This window comes from Prionailurus viverrinus, chromosome X, assembly GCF_022837055.1.
Source record: "Prionailurus viverrinus isolate Anna chromosome X, UM_Priviv_1.0, whole genome shotgun sequence".
Lineage (NCBI taxonomy): Eukaryota > Metazoa > Chordata > Mammalia > Carnivora > Felidae > Prionailurus > Prionailurus viverrinus.
In genome coordinates, this window is record NC_062579.1 from 11,349,734 (window position 1) to 11,375,484 (window position 25,751).

A 25,751-nucleotide genomic window follows, 5' to 3' on the forward strand; every position below is an offset into this window, starting at 1 on the left:
ATCATCAAGCAATACCACGGCGGGCAACAGGTTTTGAGGACAGATGTGTGAAGCTCCCCGAGGTCACGTCACACTGCTCCCCTGGGGTCCTGTTTAAGGCCCTACGAGAGATCAGGCCCCCCTGCGAGGGATCCGCTTAAATGTAGAAGAGGGCAAGTGTTAAAACTCAAGTATTTGGACACAGAAACCCACGAACTTACTAGAGTGCCTCTTCATCAACTCTAATAAGTACGTGCATTAATGTCACGCCGTGAAAGCGAATAAACTCAAGTCTGAGGCTCTGACATTAATTATTGTGTTTTTTAAACTTTATTAAATTTTTAAATCTGAAAACTGTAAAACATAGTATTCATACAAATACACCTGAGGACTGTTCAACCGGGCACCGGCATCTTCACACAAACAATTTGAAGAAAAACCAGGTTTAAATTAGAATTCTGTCTTATAACACAAAAGGAATAACATAGATAAAATCACCCTTTAAATAGTTGCATTCTTATATAAAGTACATTTGGTTTTCTGAGAAAGAAAATGTACATTCATGCCCCTGGTGTATATTTTATTGGCATTTACAACAAATGGCTAAGACTTTTAGCACAGATTCTCATAGCTTATAAACATTACACCAAAGTTGTACAAAGTAATTACAATAAACATATAGCACCATTTCCCCTTTAAAGTTCTAACTTTAAAAATAAAGCCCAAAATGAGAAGTCAGAATCAAATATCTTCCAAAATGTAGCAGAATAAATGGCTCAGAGCTAAGCAAATTCACTAGAAACATTGCATAGGACAGAGAACTTCCCTGTGTGAAAACCAACCTACGGATTGTTTCTTATCCCCTGAAGACAAAGCTGAGAGGTAATAGTGATAGCAAATGATGCACGTATTTTTTATAGAATAAAAACCTCTAACTATATAAATAGTTCACCATCACCTCTGTGGCAGTACAAAGTGCCATATTAAATTCAAAAAGAAGAGATTTACTTGTTCGTATACCTACAGGTATAGAATAATATATAAATATGGTATAGTATCCATATGAGGAATAAACACAGACAATAAAATATATATCTTATAAAAATTTGGGCACAGGTGTCTTCATATAGAGATGTGAGGAATGAATGCCCAGTTAAATGTCTACGCTTAGCGAAAATATGTAACGTTTTAAAATAATAGGTATATTATTGAAAAAAAATTAACCTGACTCCATCCAAACCACCCTTGTAGTATAATATCTCCTGCATAAAACAACCATTCTATGTATCCTATAATTGTTCAAAATTTATCAAAAACTGATTAAGAACACTTTATGAAAGCTTATAAGGTTGCTTTTTTTCTTTAAATATGAATACAACATACAGAGAAATAATAACAAAAGGAAAATAATTTATATGGCTTTCCCTTTCTGGAAACTGGCAGAACACAAACAAAATGGCAGTAACAGACATAAAATATTGGGAGAAAGATAATGTCTGCAGTTGCATCTTTAAATTCTCTTCTAAGGAAAACTTCTCATGGATTTTATGAGAGAACTTGTCAGTCCCTGATACTTTCCCCTTTGGGATTCAGCTGTTTTGGTTCTATATATAAACATTAACTGAAATCAAAGGTGTTTCTCTGTTTCCAGCATGAAATAAATTTGTAAACTGTGCAATAAAATGATAAATTTTCAACTGTAAAATAAGAAAAAGACATAAAGAACTCCCAATTTGAATATACTACTACTAACGTTAAACGGTTTTTAAAGTAGAGTGAACTATAACGTTGTTTTGCGATTCTGGATATACATACTTTTAGAGGAACTGTCTACCAAACAAAAGCTGCTAGGAGAATAAAAACATTTTTAAATTACAAGTTATGAGGACAACTGAGAATTGTGTCCAATCTCAACATACAATTTTGTTTTAGTTGTATTTTCCTTCTTTAAGTTTTTCAATGTAGTAACACAACTTTAATGCCGGGCCCAGCTTCAGCCCCATGTACTTCATCATCACCTCACTCTTGAGGAGTAGCAGAGCCTTCCCATCAATTTCCTATAGAGAAAGGAAACTACGATTAATGATGCATTCCTACCTTGTCAAGTAATTTCTATATAAGAACATGTAAAATAGAGGGCAGTTGTACATTCTCGATATATATTCTCTGAACATTATTTCCTGAGAACTATTAAAAATATAATTTCTACAGCAAGACATCATTTGACAATTTTTAAGTTTACTTCAAATTTTAAGAAAAAGGAAATTTAATCCAGTATCTTTCAGAAATGGCCTAAGCATCAAGCTGTCTGATTTTAAGTACTGTGTGTTGAATACAATACTACCTACCTATGACAAAGAGTAGAAAACTATGAATTGTAGAAACAAATTTCAGACGGTCATTAACTTTCTTAAAAAGGCTGGGAATATGAGTATGTCAGCATCAATGCAAACTATAAATGTGCTATATACACAGTGTTGTCTTTATGTTGAAAGCGAATTAGTTAGTTGTCTGAAGCTAATTAAATGCTAAAACTACTGATTTTCTTAGAATACTGAAAAGGACGTAAGATATTTGGTCACTGATTTCTCAGAAAAGACTATAAACATTACTTAATAGACACAAGGCATCCTCCTAAAATTTCTTTATTTCCTTAGTTAACCAGTTTATGTCACAGAAGCATATTATTTGGGATTAACGAGCTCCTATTTAAAATAAAACTGCATTTAATCTTACAGTTGCTGGACTCATTGGGCATCATTAACAAGGAAGATACCCTGTCACAGCTTGTGGTTACCCCCTCCTACTCACGGTCCTGGGGCAAAGCAGGAGGAGAGGGGAGGAGGATCCTTGTGGGAGAAGACATCTGAGAGTGGCCATGTTGAATCATCTTCCCTGGAGAACTTGAAGACTTGTAGTACTTTAGGTACTCGAGTACCCGTTTAAAGCACAGATCCAGCCTCTACCTTTTAAGAAGCTAACTTTGGGCCAAGTAAGCTTTCTCACATATGGAAAAAAATCAGTTGATAGGGTTCCCCCACCATCCACACTAATCAGCATCCATCCAACTGAAGGGCCTGCACAGAGGTCATTGAAAGGCATTACGGCAGGAAAACCGGATCAAAAGATACATTACATGTTGCCTGAAGAGGTCGGCGAGGGGGCCTGATATTTGAGGATCTTTATGTTTCATAAACTGTATCACTTCATCCACAGACCAGGTTGAAGGGTCCTTAGAGAAGCCTTGTTTCAGGACACTGGGATCAGGTACAGCTATATAACTTGGAGCTTCAATGGGGGGGAAAAAAGACAAATCATACTTGACCTGATCATTATCCTGAAAGAAGAGATGTTAGGTAGGGAGAGATGGTCTCTCATTCCTGGAACCTTCTAGTAAGCACCCCAGCAAGGACCCGGGACTCTAAGTGTAGAATCCAGGGCAAGTCTAGCTAGAGGTGACCTGAGGATGGCTACCCAAGAGTACCCCATCTGACCTCCCCCGAAAACAAAAGCAGCTTCAGAATTTACCCTAAAGTTTCAAAAATCATAAAACAGACTGAGCAATCTGAGGCTTTGTTGGCCACAGGCAAAGACAGCAAAAGATCTGTTGCTTGGGTTAAATTAGGTTAATCTAAGTTAACCTATTACTCTCTTTAAGTATTTCGATGAATTTCTCTCAATCTCCCTCCTCTTAGTATGTCTAGACTAGGTTTCTCTTACCAGCTAAATACAATGGCAAGTCTCCAGATTTGGTTTTCTAATTGCTTACATTTATTCACTTTAATCAATGAATTTCAATAACCCCATTATCTTTGAGAACCAAATTAGTTTTTACTGAATCTCTCCCATGTATTCAATATGGATATTTTTAGCATCACTTTGCTTTTTAAATTCCTGTCTCTTATGGCTTAAATGCTTCTCTGAATTTTGAAGAAAGGAGGATTATTTTCTGCTTGGCTAGGTCAGAAGTAACTTTAACATTATATTGAATACCTCTCTCAAGTTTAATTGCATGGTAATAGATATTCTGGTTGAATGTTTCAGGTCAAAAAAAAAGAAATAATTGAGACAGAGAATAAATTAAACACTCATACTTCAAAAAGTTTTAGGTGTGCTGTTCACCAAGTTGTGCTATAATTTCTTTGTGTCCAGACAAGTATTCATTTACTCAACCAGAGTGGCTTGACTCTCTAAAGTTTAATGTGTGACAGAAGAGAGTTTTGTAATTTGCTAGGAAGATCTGTTTCTTTAAACAAGGACCGTCAACACAGATTTGGGTTTTTTTGTTTTTGGTATGAATTAACCAAAGATATACTTTTTCTCTCCTATCTGGGCTCCAGCCATTTTAGGGGCATTTTGATATTTACCCAGGTAAAGGGCAAAGAAAAACAGAAGATAAAAGAACTCACAATGGTAAGTTTTTTTTATGTGTAGCTCAAAAGCATATTTGTTTTCTCTTTCACTATTGCAACTTCAATGTGAAACAACAACTCTTTACTAAAATACATCCTCCCTTCCACTTGTCAGAGATAAAATTGTTGGTCATATCTACCAAGAAATGCCGCTGGGCTGTGTCAACCCAAATGAAAATGACGACGGTGTATAGACCATGCCATGCCTAAGGCATTTTAACAATTTAGACAGAAAAGTCTTCTCCTTTAGCTCAAGAAAGACTCAATTTGAGATTAAGAAGTTACTGGCAAAGCTAATCAATACCTCTAAATTAACTTTTTTGTGGGATTTCTGGTTTACGTCATCAGAATCTGGTATAGTTAGGTCTCAAATAACATGTAACTTGTTTCAAAGATTACAACAGAAAACCTATAGGCAAAGATATAATTTATGGTATAAAGCTATAATTTTATGTTAAAACTGTAAGATCATCTATTTTTAATCCATTATGGAAAAATAATTTAAGTGGGCCTGCATCTTCAAAACAATCATAATTGCAAACATTAGTGTTATTCTCAATAATTACATGAAATAAACTATGTGAAAAATAAAGTTCAGTCATGCTTTTTTTCATGAATGGCTTTGTCTTACATACACTAAATGTTTCTGAAACAAATAAAATGAAAGTGATTTGATTTTATCCACGACAATGTTACTGGACTTCTTTCCTAAAATAAAAATAAACAATTTATTTCATTCAAATAATGGGGCAGGGCAGAGGGCTGTGAAAGCATCACCGGCAACCGGGGGGACTCAGCCTTAAGTAACAGTTCCAAAACCTTAAAGAAAGTAATAGTAATGACATGTCTAGACACTTTTCAAGTGAAATGCTTACCTATTCTCTGGAGATGGAAGCAGCCCAGAAGTTAAGTGTACGGCCTGGGGCCAGAGCACCTGGATTCAAGGACTGACCCAGCCACTTTCTAGCTGGGGACCTTAGACAAGTGACTTCTCAGATTTCTCACAGAAAAATGTTTACAGGCACATACATCTCAAGGAATTATTGTAAAGATGTACTGTATAAGGCTATGTAAAATATTATGCACCTGGCACATGGCAGACAGTGATGAAGATGATGCTGGTTTCTATCATTAATAATAGAAAATTACTAGTAAGTAATGTTATTACTATTAGTCTTTTCACTCCTGGAAAGACCAGAAACTAGCCTTCTCCAGCCCAAATACAGGCTACTTTGGTATGCTTAGGCATACATTTGAAAGTGAGATATTCAGCATCGGAGGTAACCTCTTATAGCCTTTTACTGAGGCGGCCCGTCTTCAAAAGCTCGTGTTTTGTGAAAATACTTAAAATTCCAGCTATGTTATCCCTTTATGGAATAAACATCTATTGTCAGACTCCTTGCAAACGTCACTCTGAAAGCAGAGGCAATCTACATGGGGTGGGAGATGGAAGGGGACGACATGAAATATGTCATAGCATGTATGCAGTGCAGTTGCCCGTAGATAATATCCATGATAAAAAGCAACTGAGTCAGACAGTTCCTACTGCCTTCACTGCTCACCTTACCTAGATGCCTACCAGGGCAAAAAGGATAGAACACTTATTCTCACCCTTAACCCACCTCACCCCACCTCTACCCCTACCCCCACCCTCTTAGTGCTTAAAATGGTAAAGGGCAGCTATCTTTGCACATGGAAAACTATGCTGGCTCTTTCCAAATGGCAAGATGCTGCTGCCGTGTTTACACATATTAAATACTCCTGGTGGGTCTGAGGGAGTAACCGAGGGTGTGGAGAATGGAGAAATGGCTGCAGCAACAGAATACCAGAACCCAGATCTGGGAGTCACACACAGGCTAGGGCCAGGAAAGGTCTCTTCTGACAAGGAAGAGAGTACATCAAAAAGGAGAGGGAGTACATCGTTCCAAGCCTCAGTGTCACAGGAGGTTTGTTTGTGAGTCCAGACAGTAGCCAATGAAATGATAAATTACAAGGGAACCATTAATAAGAACCATGAATTAAGAAGTCTCTGTGAGAGACATGGTTGGTGATCCAGATCCCCAAAGACAGTTCTATGCTGCCATGAGGATCAGAGCCATCTGTACTGGCCTGATCCTGACAGTGACATAAATAGGGAGGACTCAAACTCCTTAATTTTGGCACTTTCTCCAATGTCATACACTCTCAGGGGATATTTTTGGGCATGGAAAACTTGAGGAGTAAAGGAACACACTGGTTGAGAATCACTGTTTTTAAATATACCTTCACTTTTCTTCTGCGTTTGGAATTTAACTTCATGTTGACTGCTCTTGGTAGATTTAGTTCCCACCAGTGCTGAACTTGAGGGGCCTGGCACACTTGGAGAAAAATCCCTGGAGACTGCAGTGTGAGCGCTTACAGGATTTCTGCTGTCAGGAGTTACAGAACTTGCTGGACTTAGTGGTGGGCTTTTGGAATCTTCAGGAAGCTTCTCCTCCTTGGGCATGCCATTTCCTTCAGAAGACAATGATTCTTCTAAAAGAAAAAAAGACAAAGGCAATTATCTTCAGTAGACTTACAGCTTAAATACTTTCAAAGGTCAAAAGATCTTGTCATCTTCAACAGGCCACTTAAGCCATGCTATACTGAACCACAAACCTCTAAACACAAAGTACATGGCCATCCCCTTCTTGGCATTCTCAGTAATGGACACCGTCTTAACATCCAAATTGATTCCATGACATCACCTGTTTCTCATGGCAACTGTCCCTTGCCAGTCTTGCCACCAAGGCTGTCAACACCTCACTAAAGCATTCATTTTTAAGAATGCAGTTCTCCACAACTATTTGTTATAATATGACCACACAGTTGGCTCTAACATTTGCTTACTACTTGGGCACTTAAAACTTTCACTGGAGGGCACCTGGGTGGCTCCGTTAAGCATCCGACTCCTGATTTCAGCTCAGGTCATGATCTCACGGTTCGAGAGTTTGAGCCCCACATCAGGTTCTGCGCTGACAGCGTGAAGCCTGCTTGGGATTCTCTCTCCCTGCCCCTCCCTGGCTCACACCTACTGTCTCTCAAAAATAAAAAAAATTAATATTAAAAAGTAAATTTCACTGGAGAAAGGTACTAGGTTTTTCTAATCTTCTTTTATGAGCTTTCAGCAACAAAGCTGAATGGAAAATGTTACTATAATTTTTTTTTTATCTAAGGAGAAACGACAACTGTGCGCTTCTGAAGGGAATGAAACACTCCACAAAGCTGCCAAAGCAGTAGCCTGATTGCTAAACTGATTTGAGCAAATATATACCCCCACCCAAGAGCATACAGTAAGTGGTAGTACAGTGACTTTTCTTCCCACTCCTGGGATGTATAAATACTATTTACCTGTAGAAGCATGCACCTTTGTTTTGGGGAACTTAGGTGACACAGGAACAACATAAGGTAAAGGTTCCTGAGAAGGCCGTTTGGGGCTTTTCTTTTCTGTTAGGTCTTCTTTTACTGTTTTTAAAAAAAAGGTGTCTGTTATAACTAATTAACATTCCTCAAGCATTGTCAGATCATCAGCATATAACACTTTTGTTTCCAAATCATCTGCCTACTATAACTTCATCAATAATTTATCAATTACTTGATTGTTTATGAATAATGTGTGTTCATTCCATCCTGTTATATATTTCATTGACATCATATTCAAGAGCTAAAAGCATTATGTCTAGGCATCATTTATTCTAGGGTCATCACATCTCTCTAAATACCTCAGGAAGCAGTAAGAAAATCAATTATACCGTGTCAAAAGGCCTGGGAAAATTATTCTCATCAACAAGAAAAGTTAAGAATTCAGAAAAGGAGAAGACAGGGTACAATGGACATCCCATTTTACACACAACAATCGTGGCCTAGAGCTACCCTTACTATATACTCTACAGATTATTAAGCCAAATGCATTTCTACCTAAAGGACTACTCTTTAAGGCATGATCCTGAAAGTAATGACATATCAAATTATCAATTACACTCTAAAAATCAATCAATATCTTGATTTAAACCTCAACTAAAAGGAAAAATTAAGTATAATAGAAATCTAAAAAGTCTGATAATAGAACTTGAGTGAGAAGAAATATTACAATAAGAAAGTACCAAAGTCAAACTTTATCTGGTTCAAGAGGGCTGGGGGCCAGGGGATGCTTCTTAAGATCACCTGATAAGCAACCTTTAGCCATCTGGTTACTGACTGATTACTGAAGAGTCTAAGAGAGCTCTTACCACTTGATTTTATTTTTAATCATGAACTACAAAATTACACAAAACATATTTCAGTGAATGACGAATATTTCTACAAATAGGACATTTAAATTCTTATAAAGAATTTAATTGACGGGGTGCCTGGGTGGCGCAGTCGGTTAAGCGGCCGACTTCAGCCAGGTCACGATCTCGCGGTCCGTGAGTTCGAGCCCCGCATCAGGCTCTGGGCGGATGGCTCAGAGCCTGGAGCCTGTTTCCGATTCTGTGTCTCCCTCTCTCTCTCTCTGCCCCTCCCCCATTCATGCTCTGTCTCTCTCTGTCCCAAAAAAAATAAAACGTTAAAAAAAAATTAAAAAAAAAAAAGAATTTAATTGACTCTCTTTTGACTCTTTTCATATCCATTATTAAATGGACACAGAAAAGTCAAATACTAACATTTAGTTTTTTATAGATATTTGTTTACCTCAGATTCTTAGCAAGATCAGAAAAACTTTACTCATCTTTTACTTGTAATATTCTAATGCTTTATGAAAAATTTATGAAGTTGGTATATGGATTACTATCTGAGGCTGATAAAATATAAAAATGAGTCTTAATTTCTGCTTCTGGATATCGTAGAAATAACCTCAGGCATGAAATTGTTCCTGCAGAGATAACCAGAAAAAAGCAGGTAATTCACGAAGTAATTTAAAAGGCATCATCTCGAGGCACTTCCAGGATGACTGATTAAGGATCTCCAAAAATCCATTTCTTCATAAAAATAATGAAGACATTGGCAAAATTACCTTTTCCAAAAACTCTGGACATTAAGTAAAAGCTTACAACAATCGTAAAAGCATCTGTTCAAGAAAAAAATGGCTAAATGTCAGAACAGTAAATTCTGTGCCATTTTAGCTTCCCTAACATCATCCCCTTCACTCAGTTTTGCAGCAGCTTTGTAAACCAACAGGTTCACAACTACCGGAGCTACGAAAACCAGCAGCCTAGTAGTCACTGGAGGCAGCACAATGGGTTTGGAGCTCCCACAAGGCCCTATCCCCAGAGAACTGTCACTATTTAACCAATCTTGAAGCTCAATGAAAAGCTCTGATCTCAGGGCTTGTTTTATTTGACCTAAATCAGAGCCTACTCTGTGTGAACAGCCCTATATCCAAGACATCCCTCAAAAAAACAAAACAAAACAAAGCACCCCAAAGTAGCAATTATTTAACAATGCAGCTGCCCGAGCCAGCATTACCAGCTGGGGCTCACAAGAAGTTGACCAAAAAGCTTAAAAAACCAAACCAAACCAAACCAAACCAAAAACCCTGGAAAATAAAATGTCCATTAGGAGACTTTGAAAAACATGGAGATATTCCTGGGAATCTAGAAGGCCATATGCATGTGCAAGGCTGTATCCATGTCCAGGAAAGACCTAAGAAGGTCTTAATCTTTCATTTCTTGCTAACCTTGAGGCTCTGCACAAAGCAGACTTACAAACTGCTTCCTGGAGTGTTCAAGGTAAATTCTAGCACATACACAGAACTACGTGGCAAAGGACGGGGAAAAGACCAGTTGCAGGCATTTATGGAAATCCCTGTCCAATCATTTGCTGAAAACTAAGCTAAATGAGCAGACTTCAGTGACCACATATAACAAATGAGCGCAGGAAGTCATTAAGTTAGTCCAGGAAAGTCACTATAACAAACAGCACCAGCAACAACAAACCTTAGGGAAGGGGAGAAAAGCTGATTTTCAGAGTTATTGCTTTACCCTATTTTTAAATGCCCAGTTTTCAACTAAAAAATTAGGAGACATGCAGAGAAACAGAAAAGTATGGCCCATACAAAGAGGGGAAAATATGTCAGTGGAAACTGTCTCTGAGGAAGCCCAGATACTGGACTTAGTAGACAAGGACTTTAAATCAGCAATTCTATTTATGTTCAAAGAACTAATAATAATAATAATAATAATAATAATAATAATATCCAAAGAACTAAAGGATAATATGAGAACAATATCTCACCAAATAGGGACAATCAATATAAAAATTACAAAAAAGAAGGATATTGAAATTTAGGACTTGAAAAGTAGTATAGATGAAATGAAAAATTCACTAGATGGGCTCAACAGCAGCTTTGAACTAACACAAGAAAGAACCAGCAGATTTAAAGAAATGTCAAATGAAATTATACAGTCTAAGGAACAGAAAGAAAAAAGAATGAGGAAAAATGAACAGACCCCAGAGACCTATAGGATACCATCAAGGACACCAAAACACACATAATGAGAGAGTTTCAGAAGGAGAGGTGACAGAGAGAAGAGGACAGAAAGAACATTTGAAAAAATAATGGCTGTTTCCCAAATTTGATGAAAAACATTGACCCGAATATCCAAAAACCTCAACAACCTCCAACCAGGAAAAATTCAAAGATATCCACACGTAAAAAAAAACAGACCATGTCCATCAACTGATGAATGGATAAAGAAATTGTGGTTTATATACACAATGGAATATTACGTGGCAATGAGAAAAAATGAAATATGGCCTTTCGTAGCAACGTGGATGGAACTGGAGAGTGTGATGCTAAGTGAAATAAGCCATACAGAGAAAGACAGATACCATATGGTTTCACTCTTATGTGGATCCTGAGAAACTTCACAGGAACCCATGGGGGAGGGGAAGGAAAAAAAAAAAAAAAAAAGAGGTTAGAATGGGAGAGAGCCAAAGCATAAGAGACTTAAAAACTGAGAACAAACTGAGGGTTGATGGGGGGTGGGAGGGAGGAGAGGGTGGGTGATGGGTATTGAGGAGGGCACCTTTTGGGATGAGCACTGGGTGTTGTATGGAAACCAATTTGTCAATAAATTTCATAAAAAAAAAAAAAAAAAAAAACAAAAAAAAAAAAACAGACCAACTAATCAAAAGCAAAAAACAAAGAGAATCTTGAAATCAGCAAGAGAAAAGCAAGTCTTCATGTAAAAGAGATCCTTGATAAGATTAACAACTGCCTTTTCATCAGGAACTACAGAGGCTACCAGGAAGTGGGATGACATTCAAATTGACAAAAAGACAGTCAACTAAGAATTCGACATCCAGCAAAACTAACCTTTAAAAAATGAAGGAGAAATAAGAAATTCCTCACGTTTTTAAACAGCTCACAAGTGAGAAGATTCCTCACTTAAACAGCTTATGAAATGACATTCAACAGCAATTCAAATCCACATAAAAAAACAAAGAGTACCAGTAAATTTATTTGTGTTTGTAACTCTTTTCTTCTCCTTCTTCCTTTAAAAAAACAACTAGGGGCACCTGGCTAGCTCAGAAAGTAGAGCATGCAACTCTTGATCACAGGGTCATTAGCTCAAGCCCCACATTGGGCAGAGAGCTTACTTTAAAAAATAAAAAACATGGTAATAAAAAAAATGAAAAAACAACAATTAAAAAATTGTATTTGGGGGCTTATAATGTATAAAATATAATTTGGCAATAAAAGAACAAAGAAGGGGGCAGGAAATAGAGCTGTAGTGGAGCAAAGTTTTTGCATAATATTAAAATTAAGTTGGGGGGCGCCTGGGTGGCGCAGTCGGTTAAGCGTCCGACTTCAGCCAGGTCACGATCTCGCGGTCCGTGAGTTAGAGCCCCACGTCAGGCTCTGGGCTGATGGCTCGGAGCCTGTTTCCGATTCTGTGTCTCCCTCTCTCTCTCTGCCCCTCCCCCGTTCATGCTCTGTCTCTCTCTGTCCCAAAAATAAATAAAAACGTTGAAAAAAAAATTAAAAATAAAATAAAATAAAATAAAATTAAGTTGGTATTAATCCAAACTAGACTGTTTTAAATTAAGATGTTAATTGTGATCCCCAAGGCAACTACTAAGAAGATAACTCCTGGACAGAAAAGAAAAAAAAAAAAGAACTCAATAAATTTAGTAAAAGGAACAAGGGAATTAAGATGGTATACAAAAAACCATCTATTTCAAACAAACAATAAAAAGAAAGTAATGGAAGAAAAGACCAAAAGAAACCTAAGATATACAGAAAACAAGTAACAAAATTGTAGATGTAAATCCTACCTTATGAATGAATGAATAAAAAATAAATAAATCCTACCTTACTAGTAATTATATTAACTGTGCATAAGAAAATACTCCAGTAAAAAAAAAAAATCAGATTAGCAGAATGGATTAAAAGAAATGTTCCAATTACATACTTAAATACAAAAGACAGACTTTAAATTCAAATACACAAATAAGTTCATAGAAAAAGACTGAGAAAAAATATACCATACAAATAGTACTTAAAACTGGAGTGGCTATACTAATATCAGACAAAATACACTTTAAGAATATCCTAAGAAATTCACACATACAAAAACTCCAATGAGAACAAATAAATTCAGCAAGACCACAGAATACAAGATTAATAATAAAAAAATCAATTGTATCTCTATACACTTGCAATGAACAATCCCAAAATTAAGGAAATAATTCCACTTACAATAATGTTAAGAAGAATAAAATGTTTCAGGATGAATTTATCAAAAGAAGTGCCAGATGTCCTTTCTGAAAACTACAAAATACTGTTGAAATAAATTAAGTGAGACCTAAATAAATAGACATCCCATGTTCATGAACTAGGAGACTCAGTATTATTACAGGGCAATAATCCCTAAAATGATCTACAGATTCAACACACTCTCTATTAAAATTCCAGCTGGCTTCTTTGCAGAAATTGACAAGCTGATCTTAAAATTCATAAGGAAACCCAGACTTGCCCAAACGATTTTGAAAAAGGAGAACAAAGTTGGAAAACACATACTTCCCAATCTCAAAACTTACTACAAAAAGCTATGGTAACCAAGATAGTGTGGTACTGCCATGAGGATTGACATACAGATCAATAAAATACAAAGTCCAGAAATAAATCCATACATTTTGACAAGGGTGCAAAGACAAGTCAATAGGGAAAGAGTAGTCTTTTAACAAATGGTGCTGGGACAACTAGATATCCAAATGTGAAAGCATGAAATTGGACCCTCTACCTCACTATATATAGAAAAATTAATTCAAAATAGATCAATAATCTAAATACACAGCTAAATCTATAAAATTCTTAGGAGAAAATACAGAGGTAAATCTTTGTGAACTTTTACTAAGGAGTATTTTCTTAGTCATGACACCAAAAGTACAAGAAACAAAAGAAAAAATAGATAAAATGGACTTCGTTGAAATTACAAAGTTTTGTGCTTCAAAGGACACCATCAAGAAAGTGAAAGGACAATCTACAGAATGGAAGAAAATATGTGCAAAGCGTATTTCTGATAGGAACTTATATCCAGAATATATAAAGACTCTTTATATATAACAACTACAATATGATATATACCAGGAACAAATATATTTTATTTCTGTGCAATAAAAAAACAAGGAACCCAATTAAAAATAGACAAAGGATTTAAGTAGACATTTCTCCAAAGATCACAAATCGCCAGTAAGCACATGAAAAGATGCAAACAACCTCAGCCATTAGGGAAACGCAAATCAAACCATGGGATACTTTTCAGGTTTTGATTCTCAAGTTCATTATGAATATAAGAATTTATTTTCTTGTTTCGAATGAACAAAAACAACTATATATTATATATGTCTAGTTCATTGTGGCTACTTTGAGGAGGACACAAGGAAAACCTGAATGATACAAGATTCTCAAGTTAATTATAAAATGTAATAGAAATATAGAAGCACAGTATAAAATTTTACATTTTCTCTCACCTGGTACACTTTTATCAAGCTCTGTAGGACTCTGAGTATTACCTCTGTAAGAGCTAAAGGGCTGGCTACTCAAAAGGTTATCACACTGCAGGCTGTGGCACAAGGTCTCAAGAAAGCGAAGGGCAAATGATGCACTATTCACTGGAGGGAGCTGGACAGAATGAGTCTCCCCATCAAAGGAGGCTATCGGGGGGAAAAGAGATGTCAGTTACATCATAGAAAGATGAAAACTACAACAACGAAAAAAAGCCATCAATTTAGGGAATGTATTATAAATGTAATTTGTGGTTTTTGTAATTTACAAAAGAATAATCTTAAATTATAAAGTTCCTCTCATTAAAACATAAGAGCCTGTATTGGTAAAAGCATTCTCATTTAAAAATATTCATAAGGCAAACAACAACAGCAGCAGCAGCAGCAACCCAATGATGTATAATAACACTTCCTGCTATTCCAAGCATTCTGTGGGTATAAATATAGTATCTGATCAGACAATCATGAAAGCCAGCTGTATCTTATCTCCTAAGCTTTCTTAATCACATTTTCATTTAGAGCCTCTTATAGATCAGTCTGTTTTCTAAAAACATTAAAATATATTATCAACCGGGGCGCCTGGGTGGCGCAGTCGGTTAAGCGTCCGACTTCAGCCAGGTCACGATCTCGCGGTCCGTGAGTTCGAGCCCCGCGTCGGGCTCTGGGCTGATGGCTTGATGGCTCAGAGCCTGGAGCCTGTTTCCGATTCTGTGTCTCCCTCTCTCTCTGCCCCTCCCCCGTTCATGCTCTGTCTCTCTCTGTCCCAAAAATAAATAAATGTTGAAAAAAAAAAATTTAAATATATTATCAACCAAGTTATTTTGTCTATAGTGAACTTAATATAGCATATAAAAAAAACTTTTACCTCAATTTACAGTATGACTCTGACATTACTTGTCTATTTTGAACATAAAGTTAAACTTTTCAAACCAGAGTTAAAAGTCTATAGACATATAATTATATAAATATTCTATTATATCAATATAAGCATGCCAATATTATAAATAGCTCATAGACTATAAGTATTATAAAATAACCTGTATATTATAAAATCTTTGCCTTCTCAAAACCTAAAATCAAATCTGGAAGAAAAGCTGAGTAAAGGATTAGATGAGCATACCAGTTATCACTTCTCCTCCACGATGATCTGGCTTAAGAAATCCAAAAACAGTCTTGCTTTGAAAGGCACAATCCACACAGGCCTGCACAGTCCTCCGGAGCACCACATTCACTGGGCCTGGACCAAAGTGGTCAGGCAGTTGCTGGATTTTCTTCTGATCCAGGTGAGGACCAGAGTTTCCATGTTTGTTTACATAGACACAGACTTGAGGAAACAGGTGTATACAAAAATAACAAACAGACTGGTTAAAAGCAACATAAACACTACGTAATTACTATATCCCACTAACCACACTTCAAAGAGAACCCAAATATAGTTAGTATCAATGACCATTTCTGCTACCTAAAAATACATATGTAAACGTCTTTTCACATTTGTATAAAGATATTCAATCTAGAAAGAAATAATCCAAATGCTTATTCAATTTTCTAGAATTCTGCCTAAACTTATAATAAAAACTATCCAAGTTTAGTAGCATCATAAAATAATTCTTTACACATTTCCACATCACATAAAATGGTATGAAGATAAATATTTTCATCTTTCAACTGTACACACAGTGTAAGAATTTTCTTTCAAAATTGGTCACAACTCCTTCTTAGACTGGTTATTTTAAATCACCAACACCACACCTTCATTATATTTTCTAAAGTAACCCAAATAATTTAAGATACATGCCACACAGTAAGTTCTAATGACCTAGAGCAATTTTTTTCATTAACTTAAGGAAAAAAAAAATGGTCTTTATATATATGCCAAGGTTCACTGAAGAAAATCCAAAATTAAATGCTTTCCTTAGTATAATAAAAGCTTATGATTTATATTTTTTAAATGTTTATTTATTTATTTTGAGAGAGAAACAGAGTACGAGTGGAGGTGGGGCAGAGGGGGAGAGACAGAATCCCAAGCAGACTCCGTTCTGTCTGCACAAAGCCCAACACAGGGCTTGATCTCACAGACTGTGAGATCATGACCTGAGCCAAAATCAAAAGTCGGAGGCTTAACCTACTGAGCCACCCAGGCGCTCCAAGCATATGAATGAGAAACAAATCATCTATAATCATGCAAATGTCACGTTTCCATAACAGTTCTTCCCTGGGAATCAATAAATCTAAATCAACATACAATGTAACAATATGAGGTTGTATTATTACCAAACACAAAATATACTGTCCCCCTAAATCAAGAAGCACATTATTTTCATTCATCATTTAATTTATACTGCCCAATTTTATATATAGTCTATATTCAGTACAATAAAAACCCATTAATCTCACTTTCACTATTTTGAAATATATGATAATTCAACTTTGTGGCAACAGCCAGAGGAAGGATGGACTCTTATCACAGAAATGAAACAGCTATTAAAAACTTAACCCATGGTGGGGCACCTCAGTGGCTCAGTTGGTTAAGCGTCCTGACTTCAGCTCAGGTCATGATCTCACAGTTGGGGAGTTCAAGCCCCATGTCGGGCTCTCTGCTGTCACTCAGAGCCTGGAGCCTACTTCGGATTCTGTGCCTCCCTCTCTCCCTCTCTCTCTGCCCCTCCCCCACCCGTGCGCACATGCGCACTCTCTCTCTCAAAAATAAATAAACATTAAAAAATCTTAAGCCATGGACAAAACCCTACTGAACACAAGTGAAGCTAAACAAAGATTTCAATGTTTTATCTCCTTTGCATTATACTCATTTAGTCTTTCCTGCTAATGGCCTAAAAATCGGAAATAATAAACTGAGTATGTTACAATAATCTTTAGGTGATCTTTTCTACTTCAAAAAGTAATCTCTTTTTAGTGAGGAAAGTAAAACTGGGAGAAAAATCAACAGAACAGAAAAGTATAAGGGAGATAAAGATCTAGGAGAAAAAGCAATAGTACATGCTTTTAAAAAAAGGAAGGGAACAAGAAAACGTACAAGAGATGACAAAAGGGGGATTGTTCAATCTAGGTCTGTGTCATTTCATACTCTTCACATAACAGAGAATAACTTAAAGTCATCATGCCCCTTGACAGGCAAGGATCTGTCAAGATTTTAAAAGGCATTTTATTTTTTTTAATGTTTATTTATTTTTGAGACAGAGAGAGGCAGAGCATGAACAGGGGAGGGTCAGAGAGAGGAAGACACAGAATCTGAAACAGGCTCCAGGCTCTGAGCTGTCAGCACAGAGCCCGACGTGGGGCTCGAACTCACGGACCGCGAGATCATGACCTGAGCCGAAGTCGGCCGCTTAACCCACTGAGCCACCCAAGGCGCCCCTTAAAAGGCATTTTAAAAAGATTTGAGGTAGCTTTAAAATTACACACAAGACAAAAAGACATCATGAAATAAGGGAAGACAAAAACAGATCTGACAACGATGTAAATTTTGTAAATCTTACTAAGATGGATAAAATACTTTAAGAGTACTGAATTTTCAACTGATTTGTGTAAACAGTTTTTCCTTAACATCAAAATGAATAACCAGAATTTAAAAATACTTTAATATGAAAAATGCTTCAAAAATGTGATTATCAGCATCTTGTTCTCCTCTTATTTTAGTCCTCAGACTTCAAAGACACTAAAATAACACAGAGTAAAAGATTAGTAATTTTATACTCTCTAAAAAATACTAATTTACCTGTAGACATCACTATTTTAGATGTTCCAGGAGTGGCATCCCTATTATAAGCACGACGATCTCTGATCAGGGAATTTATAGAAGCTGAAGATGTAGAACACAAAACAGGAATATATTTTTCCTGTAAAAAACAAAAAAAAGAGCACAAGTATACATTACACATTTTTAAAAATTCCTAAAGACAGAGGTCAAAAAATTATCAGCCTCACTGGTTCACAAATGATCAGCTGTCTGAAGCCCTTGGGGTTGGAAACCCCTGTGTGTGTCACAAGCTACAGTACTTTCCAAACTGTGCTCTCAGAAGGGCCCATGAGCTGGTCAAGTAGGAGAGGAAGAGACCAACAGGCTGGAATTCTCAGGGTTATCCCTCCTCCAACTGGTCACGCCTTAGCCAAAATAGTTCACTCTATAAAACTTGTTTTATTTTCTGAGGTTCCCTGTACAACTATTTTTTTCACACCACTAAAGAAAAGCCTGTAAATCTAATCCAGCAATACATCAAATGGGGTAGGGGACCTCAACAAAGCAGAGGACAGAGTTTATCTTTACAAAGCAGTCACTTATCTGGTTTTTACTGTATCTAGCCTGCATTTCTCCATATTATATGTGATAATTTTTTAAAAATTATAAGTGGCTTGCTAAAGTCCATATAAAATTATGTCTATTATATTTGGTAAAAACCAAACGCCTTCTGGACATTGTTAAATATCACTCGCATTTTGTTTATTATGTATCAACTCTTGGAGTTTTCTTGGAGCTACCTTCAAACATGACTCTCCAATGTCAGAGAAGGAGCTCTTATACCTAGAAAAGGTAATAATAGAGGATACTTTTATTTTTTAATGTTTATTTTTGAGAGACAGAGAGAGACAGAGCACAGGTGGGGGAGGGGCAGAGAGAGAAGGAGACACAGAATCTGAAGCAGGCTCCAGGCTCCAAGCTGTCAGCACAGAGCCCAACATGGGGCTCCGACTCAGGAACCAAGAGATCTGACCTGAGCTGAAGTCAGATGCTTAACTAACTGAGCCACCCAGGTGCCCCTAATAGAGGATATTTTAAAAGCAGGGATAAAGGAGGATAAAATAGGATAACATTCAATATTGTTGGATTTTCCTTATTTGTTTAAATTAATGACTGTCATTGGGGTTCTCTGTATTCCAGTAAATCATATTATTTTTAAGTACTGAACTATAATTACTGTGTTGATATATTATTGTTCTTACAATATTTTAAAAATCTGAAATCTGAATCCTATGTCTTAAGACATACCAAGATATAGTATGCTTGCATTAGCTATTTATATTGAATAAAGGTACATTTATTTGAAAAATGTGCTTCTATACCACTAGAATCCTTAAAGAGGGGGTATGTGTGGAGAGTGGACAAAGTAAAGAATAATTCATACTCTAGTTCAAAGGTTTCCTAAATAATTAAACTATGGCATGACAGTACTGAAACAGAGATATAGGTAACCACATGAGAATCTTCATCTTTTCATGATGAAATAATAAAGACAGAGAAGATAGTGAATTAAAATTCTTCCTCTGAGGGCCATCTGGGTGGCTCAATCAGTTAAGTGTGGACACTCTTGACTTCGGCTCAGGTAATGATCTCATGGTTCGTTAGATTAAGTCCTGTGTCAGGCTCTGTGCTGACAGTGCAGAGGCTGCTTGGGATTGTCTCTCCCCCTCTCCCCTGCCCAGGTGATAGCACTCCCTCCCTCTCTCTATCTCAAAATAAATAAATAAGCTTAAAAAAATTTTTTTAATAAAATTCTTCCTTTGAAACAAAAAATAGATTATCAAAAAAAATTATAAAATCTATCAATCTATCCCTCACCTGACCCCACCATCTTATAAACAGTATTTTCAAAAACACCTTTTCAAAATTGTCAAATTAGAACTAAAATTACTTGAAAATAAAGGCATAAAGAGAAACTTCATGTAGTTTTATCTTCATCATTATACCAACTAATCACAAAGACTTTTTTCAACAGCTGGAAAATACACATTAAAAATATGCATCAATGACACCCTTAATAATTTTAATTTTTAAAAAGCATTTAAAATATTATTTCTGGGGGTGCCTGGCTGACAGTCATGTGACTCTTGATCTTGGGGTCCTGAGTTTGTGCCCTATGTTGGGTGTGGAACCTACTTAATTAAAAAAAAATTATTTCCCTTTAAATATTGTAACTTTCCTTAATTTTATGCATTTTAAAAAAATTCTTTTTAATGTTTATTTTTGAGAGAGAGAGAGAGAGAGAGAGAGACAGAGTGTGAGTGGGGGAGGGGCACAGAGAGAGGGAGACACAGAATCCAAAGCAGGCTCCAGGCTCCAAGCTGCCAGCACAGAGCCAGACGCGGGGCTCGAACTCACAAACTATGAGATCAATGACCTGAGCCGAAGTCAGACGCTTAACCGACTGAGCCACCCAGGCACCCCTATGCAATTTATTTTGAATTTTAAAAATTTAATCTGCTAATGATTTACATTAGAATAACCTGCTTATTTGATTTTTTCAATGTTGATGATTTTATATCTGAAATATATTCACATTTATTGACTTTTAATTTTTATTTAAAAATTCTGAATGCTTTTTGAAATAAAAATACCAGTATTATTTTAAGCATTTTATTTTAAAGTTTTTATTTATTTTGAGACAGAGAGAGAGAGAGGCAGGCAGAGAGAGAGGGAGAGAGAATCCCAAGCAGGCTCCACACTGTAAGCAAGAGCTTGATGCAAGTCTCGAACTCACAAACCATGAGATCATGACCTGAGTGGAAATTAAGAGTCAGACACTCAAGTGACTTGAGCTACCCAGACACCCCAATTTAAGAATTTTAAAATCAAAATGGTATTGTCATTTTGCTCCATACTGCAAACAAACATTAGATAAAACAAAACAAATGTTATATACATATGTATACATACATACATATATATATATACACATACATATATATATATATATATATATTCAGATGGCTAAACTCAGAAATGTTTAAGTAATACTGCTATTTTAGTTCTAATCCATCTAGGAAGATTCTATGTTTTTATATTAAAAGTGTATCACTTGTAGACCAGATACATTTGGGTCTTTTTAAAATCCATTTTTATAATCTGTCTTTTAAATGGAAAGTTTACTCCACTTTTTTTTTTTAAGTTTATTTGTGAGAGAGAGAGAGAAAGAGCCAGTGCACATGTGTTGGGGCAGGGGCACAGAAAGAGAGCCTCCAGCAGACTCTGCACTGACAGTGTAGCAAACTCAGGAAACAGAGATCATGAATAAGATGCTTAGCCAAGTGAGCCACCCAGGTGCCCCGAGTCCACTAACTTTTAAAATAATTATTAATATGTTTGGGTCTTAGTATACCCTTTATTATTTCTTTTCTATTTGTCTCCTTTGTGTTTTATTCCTCTATCCCTCTTTTTTTTTTTTTTTTTTAGTTACTTGAATATTCCTTAGAATTTCATTTTAGTTCCCCTATTGGCTTTTTAGCTATACTTCTCTGCATTTGTATTTTTACAATATGCCCTGGGGATTATAATGTATAATCTACATAGTTAACATTGTACTACTTAACATAAAATGTTGAAACCTTGCAATGATATAAATCTGTATCCTCCACTCAAAGCCTTTATACTAAGTATTACATGTATTACCTCATGTTATGTATTGATGTTATATAATGATGTATTCTATCATGCTATATGTATTACATTACCCCGTAAGACCATATTATGATTATTGCTTTAGTCACATTATTATAAAGAAATTAAGAGGGGGGCACCTGGGTGGCTCACTTGGTTAAGCATCCGACTTTGGCTCAGGTCATGATCTCACCATTCATGAGTTTGAGCCCTGCATTGGGCTCTGTGCTGACAGCTCAGTGCCTAGAGACTGCTTCAGATTCTGTGTCTCCCTCTCCTTCTGCCCCTCTCCTGCTCGCACTCTGTATCTCTCTCTCTCTCTTTCTCTCAAAAGTAACATAAAACATTAAAAGAAAGAGACAGAGAGAAATTAAGAGGAAAAAAGCAAAACACAAAGTCATTTGCATTCACTCAGAGATAAATTTCCTTCAGCATTTCTTATAGTGCTTGTCTGCCAGTGATGAATTCTCTAAGGATGTTTTGTTTTTTTTTTTTAATTTTTTTTAACCTTTATTTATTTTTGGGACAGAGAGAGACAGAGCATGAACGGGGAAGGGGCAGAGAGAGAGGGAGACACAGAATCGGAAACAGGCTCCAGGCTCCGAGCCATCAGCCCAGAGCCCGACGCGGGGCTCGAACTCACAGAGCGCGAGATCGTGACCTGAGCCAAAGTCGGACGCTTAACCGACTGAGCCACCCAGGCGCCCCTCTAAGGATGTTTTTATCTAAAAATATCTTTAGTTCACCTTCACTCCTGAAGAATATTTTTGCTGGATATAGAATTTTGTGTAACACTCCTATCTCCTGTGTGTACTCTCCTGAACCACAGTGTGTCTGCTTCCATTCACTGTCCAGTATCTTCAAGTAGCTAGTTTTTTTTCCTATTATTTCCAGGTTTTAAAGTTGTTTTCTTTGCAGGAATCACTTAGGTGGTATGTGACTCTACCATCATTGAATGCATCATTCTGATTCCACCTTCCATCTGCTTTATTGAGGTATAATTTATGTATAGTAAAATTCACCTCACTTTTAAAGTATACTGAGTTTTGGGGCACCTGGATGGCTCAGTTGGTTAAGCATCCGACTTCAGCTCAGGTCATGATCTCACAGTCAGAAAGCTCAAGCCCGGCAACAGGCTCTGTGCTGACAGCTCAGAGCCTGGAGCCTACTTCAGATTGTGTGTCTCCTTCTCTCTCTGCTCCTCCCCTGCTCGCATTCTGTCTTTTGTCTCTCAAAAATGAATAAATGTTAAAAAAAAAATTTAAAGTATACTGAGTTTTAAATAAACTGGCCTGAACGTAAATATACCCACACAGTATTTTCAATGTGGTTCTGAAAAAGTCAAACATTATTCAATGTTTTAAGTTTACCCAAGAAAAGAAATACCAGGGGCACCTGGGTGGCTCAGGTGGTTGAGCAGCCAACTCTTGACTTTGGTTCAGTTCATGGTCTCATGGTTCATGGGATCCGGGCCCCACAAGTGGGCTCTGTGCTGACACTGTGGAGCCTGCTTGGGATTCTCCCTCCCTTCCTCTCTGCCCTTCCCACATGCGCACACACATTAGTATCTCTCTCAAAATAAATAAACACTCAAAAACAAATACCAATCTTGATGGCTATGTGGGCTTTAAAAAGCCTTATGTATACTCTTTGTACAGTATATTCCTAAAAGGCCTCATCATACTGTTAGTATGATCCTAAACTGTATGTTATAATAAATAACCAGAGTACAACAAATCAGGAAGAGATACAACTAACCTTTTTTGGGGCTTTCTTCCTTGGTGTGGTATTTTTAGCAGAATTTCCCTTCTTGGGGGCTGAAGTATGTAGAGGTGGTTTAATCCGACTTGATTTCCTGATCTGCTGCGTTGGTAATATTATAGCAGTTTTCTGTGGAGACGGCATTGAATGTGGGGCCGCTTTGGGAAGAGATGACTGTGTTTTTGCTATACTCTTTGTAATGGGCACTGAGGGGGGAAAAGCACAGCACAAAAATAAAATTAACACACACACACCAACTATATATAGTCCTAAAACCGTGTGTTCATAGTAGCCACAAAGTGAACAAAAACCTTTTTGAAAAAAGTATGTACAATATAGAAAGGTATACTAACCATCTTTAATAAAATTTTTATATGAATACCTAACCAAATGTACTGGTTCTTCAGCTTATCTTCAGATATAACAGAGAACTTCAGGTAAGAAAAATGTCCAGGAGATGAGAAGTTAGTGAATTGTGGAAATGCAGAAAAAATTAGTAAATTTTGGGAAACCATCAGAGGAAGTAAATAAGGTCAAGAGGAGGCCTGGAAGCCTGGAACAAGGGGAACAGAAGAAAGGAGAGAGATGCCAATATTTACTGGCTACCCATTACAGGCTAGGCACTTCAATATGCATTATCCCATTTAATCCACCCAAAATTCCTGAGGTCGGTACCATTTCCCCACTTTATACATGAGGAAACTTCGGCTCTGCGAGGTGAGGTAACTCAGCCAAGATCACCCATTTGGCTAAGAGAGTTTGGTCTCCTAAGTGCATGCTTTTTCTAATATGCTACCTTGCTTTCTGCCCTCAAACAAAAAAAGGCTATTAAATTCACTCCCCTGAGTCAAAGTGCACAAGTTTTAAAAAAAAAGGGAATGGTGGGGGGCAAAAGACAACTTTGTGAATTCCTACGTGCTATTTTACTAGAGAGTCAGGAGGTGCTCTCTAAGGAGTCTTAGGTTTTCTTAAAAAAAACAGGTGTGGTGGGGCGCCTGGGTGGCGCAGTCGGTTAAGCGTCTGACTTCAGCCAGGTCACGATCTCGCGGTCCGTGAGTTCGAGCCCCGCGTCAGGCTCTGGGTTGATGGCTCAGAGCCTGGAGCCTGCTTCCGATTCTGTGTCTCCCTCTCTCTCTGCCCCTCCCCCGTTCATGCTCTGTCTCTCTCTGTCCCAAAAATAAATAAATGTTGAAAAAAAAAATTAAAAAAAAAAAACAAAAACAGGTGTGGAGGCATACTTACAAAGAGAAAACATTAACAAGTAAGTACAGACAAAAACACACTGGTAAAACTTTTCATGCCTGGGAATTTAACCTTGTTTAATATTTATTTCTAAATAGTACTCATTAAATATACATTTCTGCTGACCCATGAAGACACTTTATTATTGAAAGATAGTGCTTGCCTTCTCTGAATTGTGAAGACAGCTGCACACATAATTACCACAGAAGAAGAAATACACTTAGAAATGAACAGCAACCCCCTATTTCCAGCTACTGTTCCACATGAGCAAGTTTAGCTTACACATGGCTGACTGGAACAGAAACTAAAATGGATCAGAGATTTGAATTAATATGTATCTTGCTTTTGATCTAAAAAGACTGAAGAGGTATGGTTGCTTAGTGTTCTCCAGATTTTCCATCCACCATTTATTTACTCAATACTTAGTGTATACTTTTTACCAGTCTAGGCAATTTAGGAGATTCAGAAGAAATAGATATGGCCCCAGTCATACAGTTTGTGTATCCTGTGAGTGTAGTTGTGTATCCATAAAATTCGTATCTCAAGTAGATCAATGATACATGATTTCCTTCTCCTCAAATAAACTGAATAGTGTATTACACAGCCATATGACAAGAAGAGCAGAAATTACTGTAAAAACAGATACCTTGAATTTGAGGCAAGTAATAAACAAAGTCAAATTCTGAACAGCCAAAAACAGAAAAGCAAGATATGGTCTGGAAAAACCAAAACTAAGTCAAAAAGAAAACATCTGTCATTGGAAACATTTGACTTTGGAACCTTTTTCAAATTTAGCAATTCTTTCCAAGTCATCTTCCTTATTCTTAAAACTGCATGTACAACTAAACTATCATTTATACTAAAATCTTTCAAGGGGTGCCCAGGGGGCTCAGTTAGTTGAGCGTCCAACTTCGGCTCACGTCATGATCTTCCATGAGTTCAAGCCCTTCATCGAGCTC

General features: G+C 36.8%; 1 protein-coding gene across 5 annotated transcripts in view; it reads right to left on the reverse strand.

The window, feature by feature from the left end:
- Positions 1-352: 352 nt before the first annotated feature.
- SCML2 (Scm polycomb group protein like 2) overlaps positions 353-25,751 on the reverse strand; it is a 102,952-nt gene continuing 77,553 nt past the window's right edge. For 4 of the 5 annotated variants that reach the window (XM_047844670.1, XM_047844673.1, XM_047844669.1 and 1 more), the window contains 8 exons: positions 23,548-23,756; positions 18,136-18,256; positions 15,520-15,723; positions 14,367-14,549; positions 7,761-7,874; positions 6,654-6,905; positions 3,116-3,267; positions 353-2,036 (listed from right to left, as the gene is read on the reverse strand). In XM_047844670.1, the coding sequence (XP_047700626.1) occupies positions 1,908-2,036; positions 3,116-3,267; positions 6,654-6,905; positions 7,761-7,874; positions 14,367-14,549; positions 15,520-15,723; positions 18,136-18,256; positions 23,548-23,756 (1,364 nt within the window). In that variant the 3' untranslated portion in view covers positions 353-1,907. The remainder of the gene's footprint in view (positions 2,037-3,115; positions 3,268-6,653; positions 6,906-7,760; positions 7,875-14,366; positions 14,550-15,519; positions 15,724-18,135; positions 18,257-23,547; positions 23,757-25,751) is intronic. The other variant, XM_047844674.1, reaches the window with a different exon arrangement.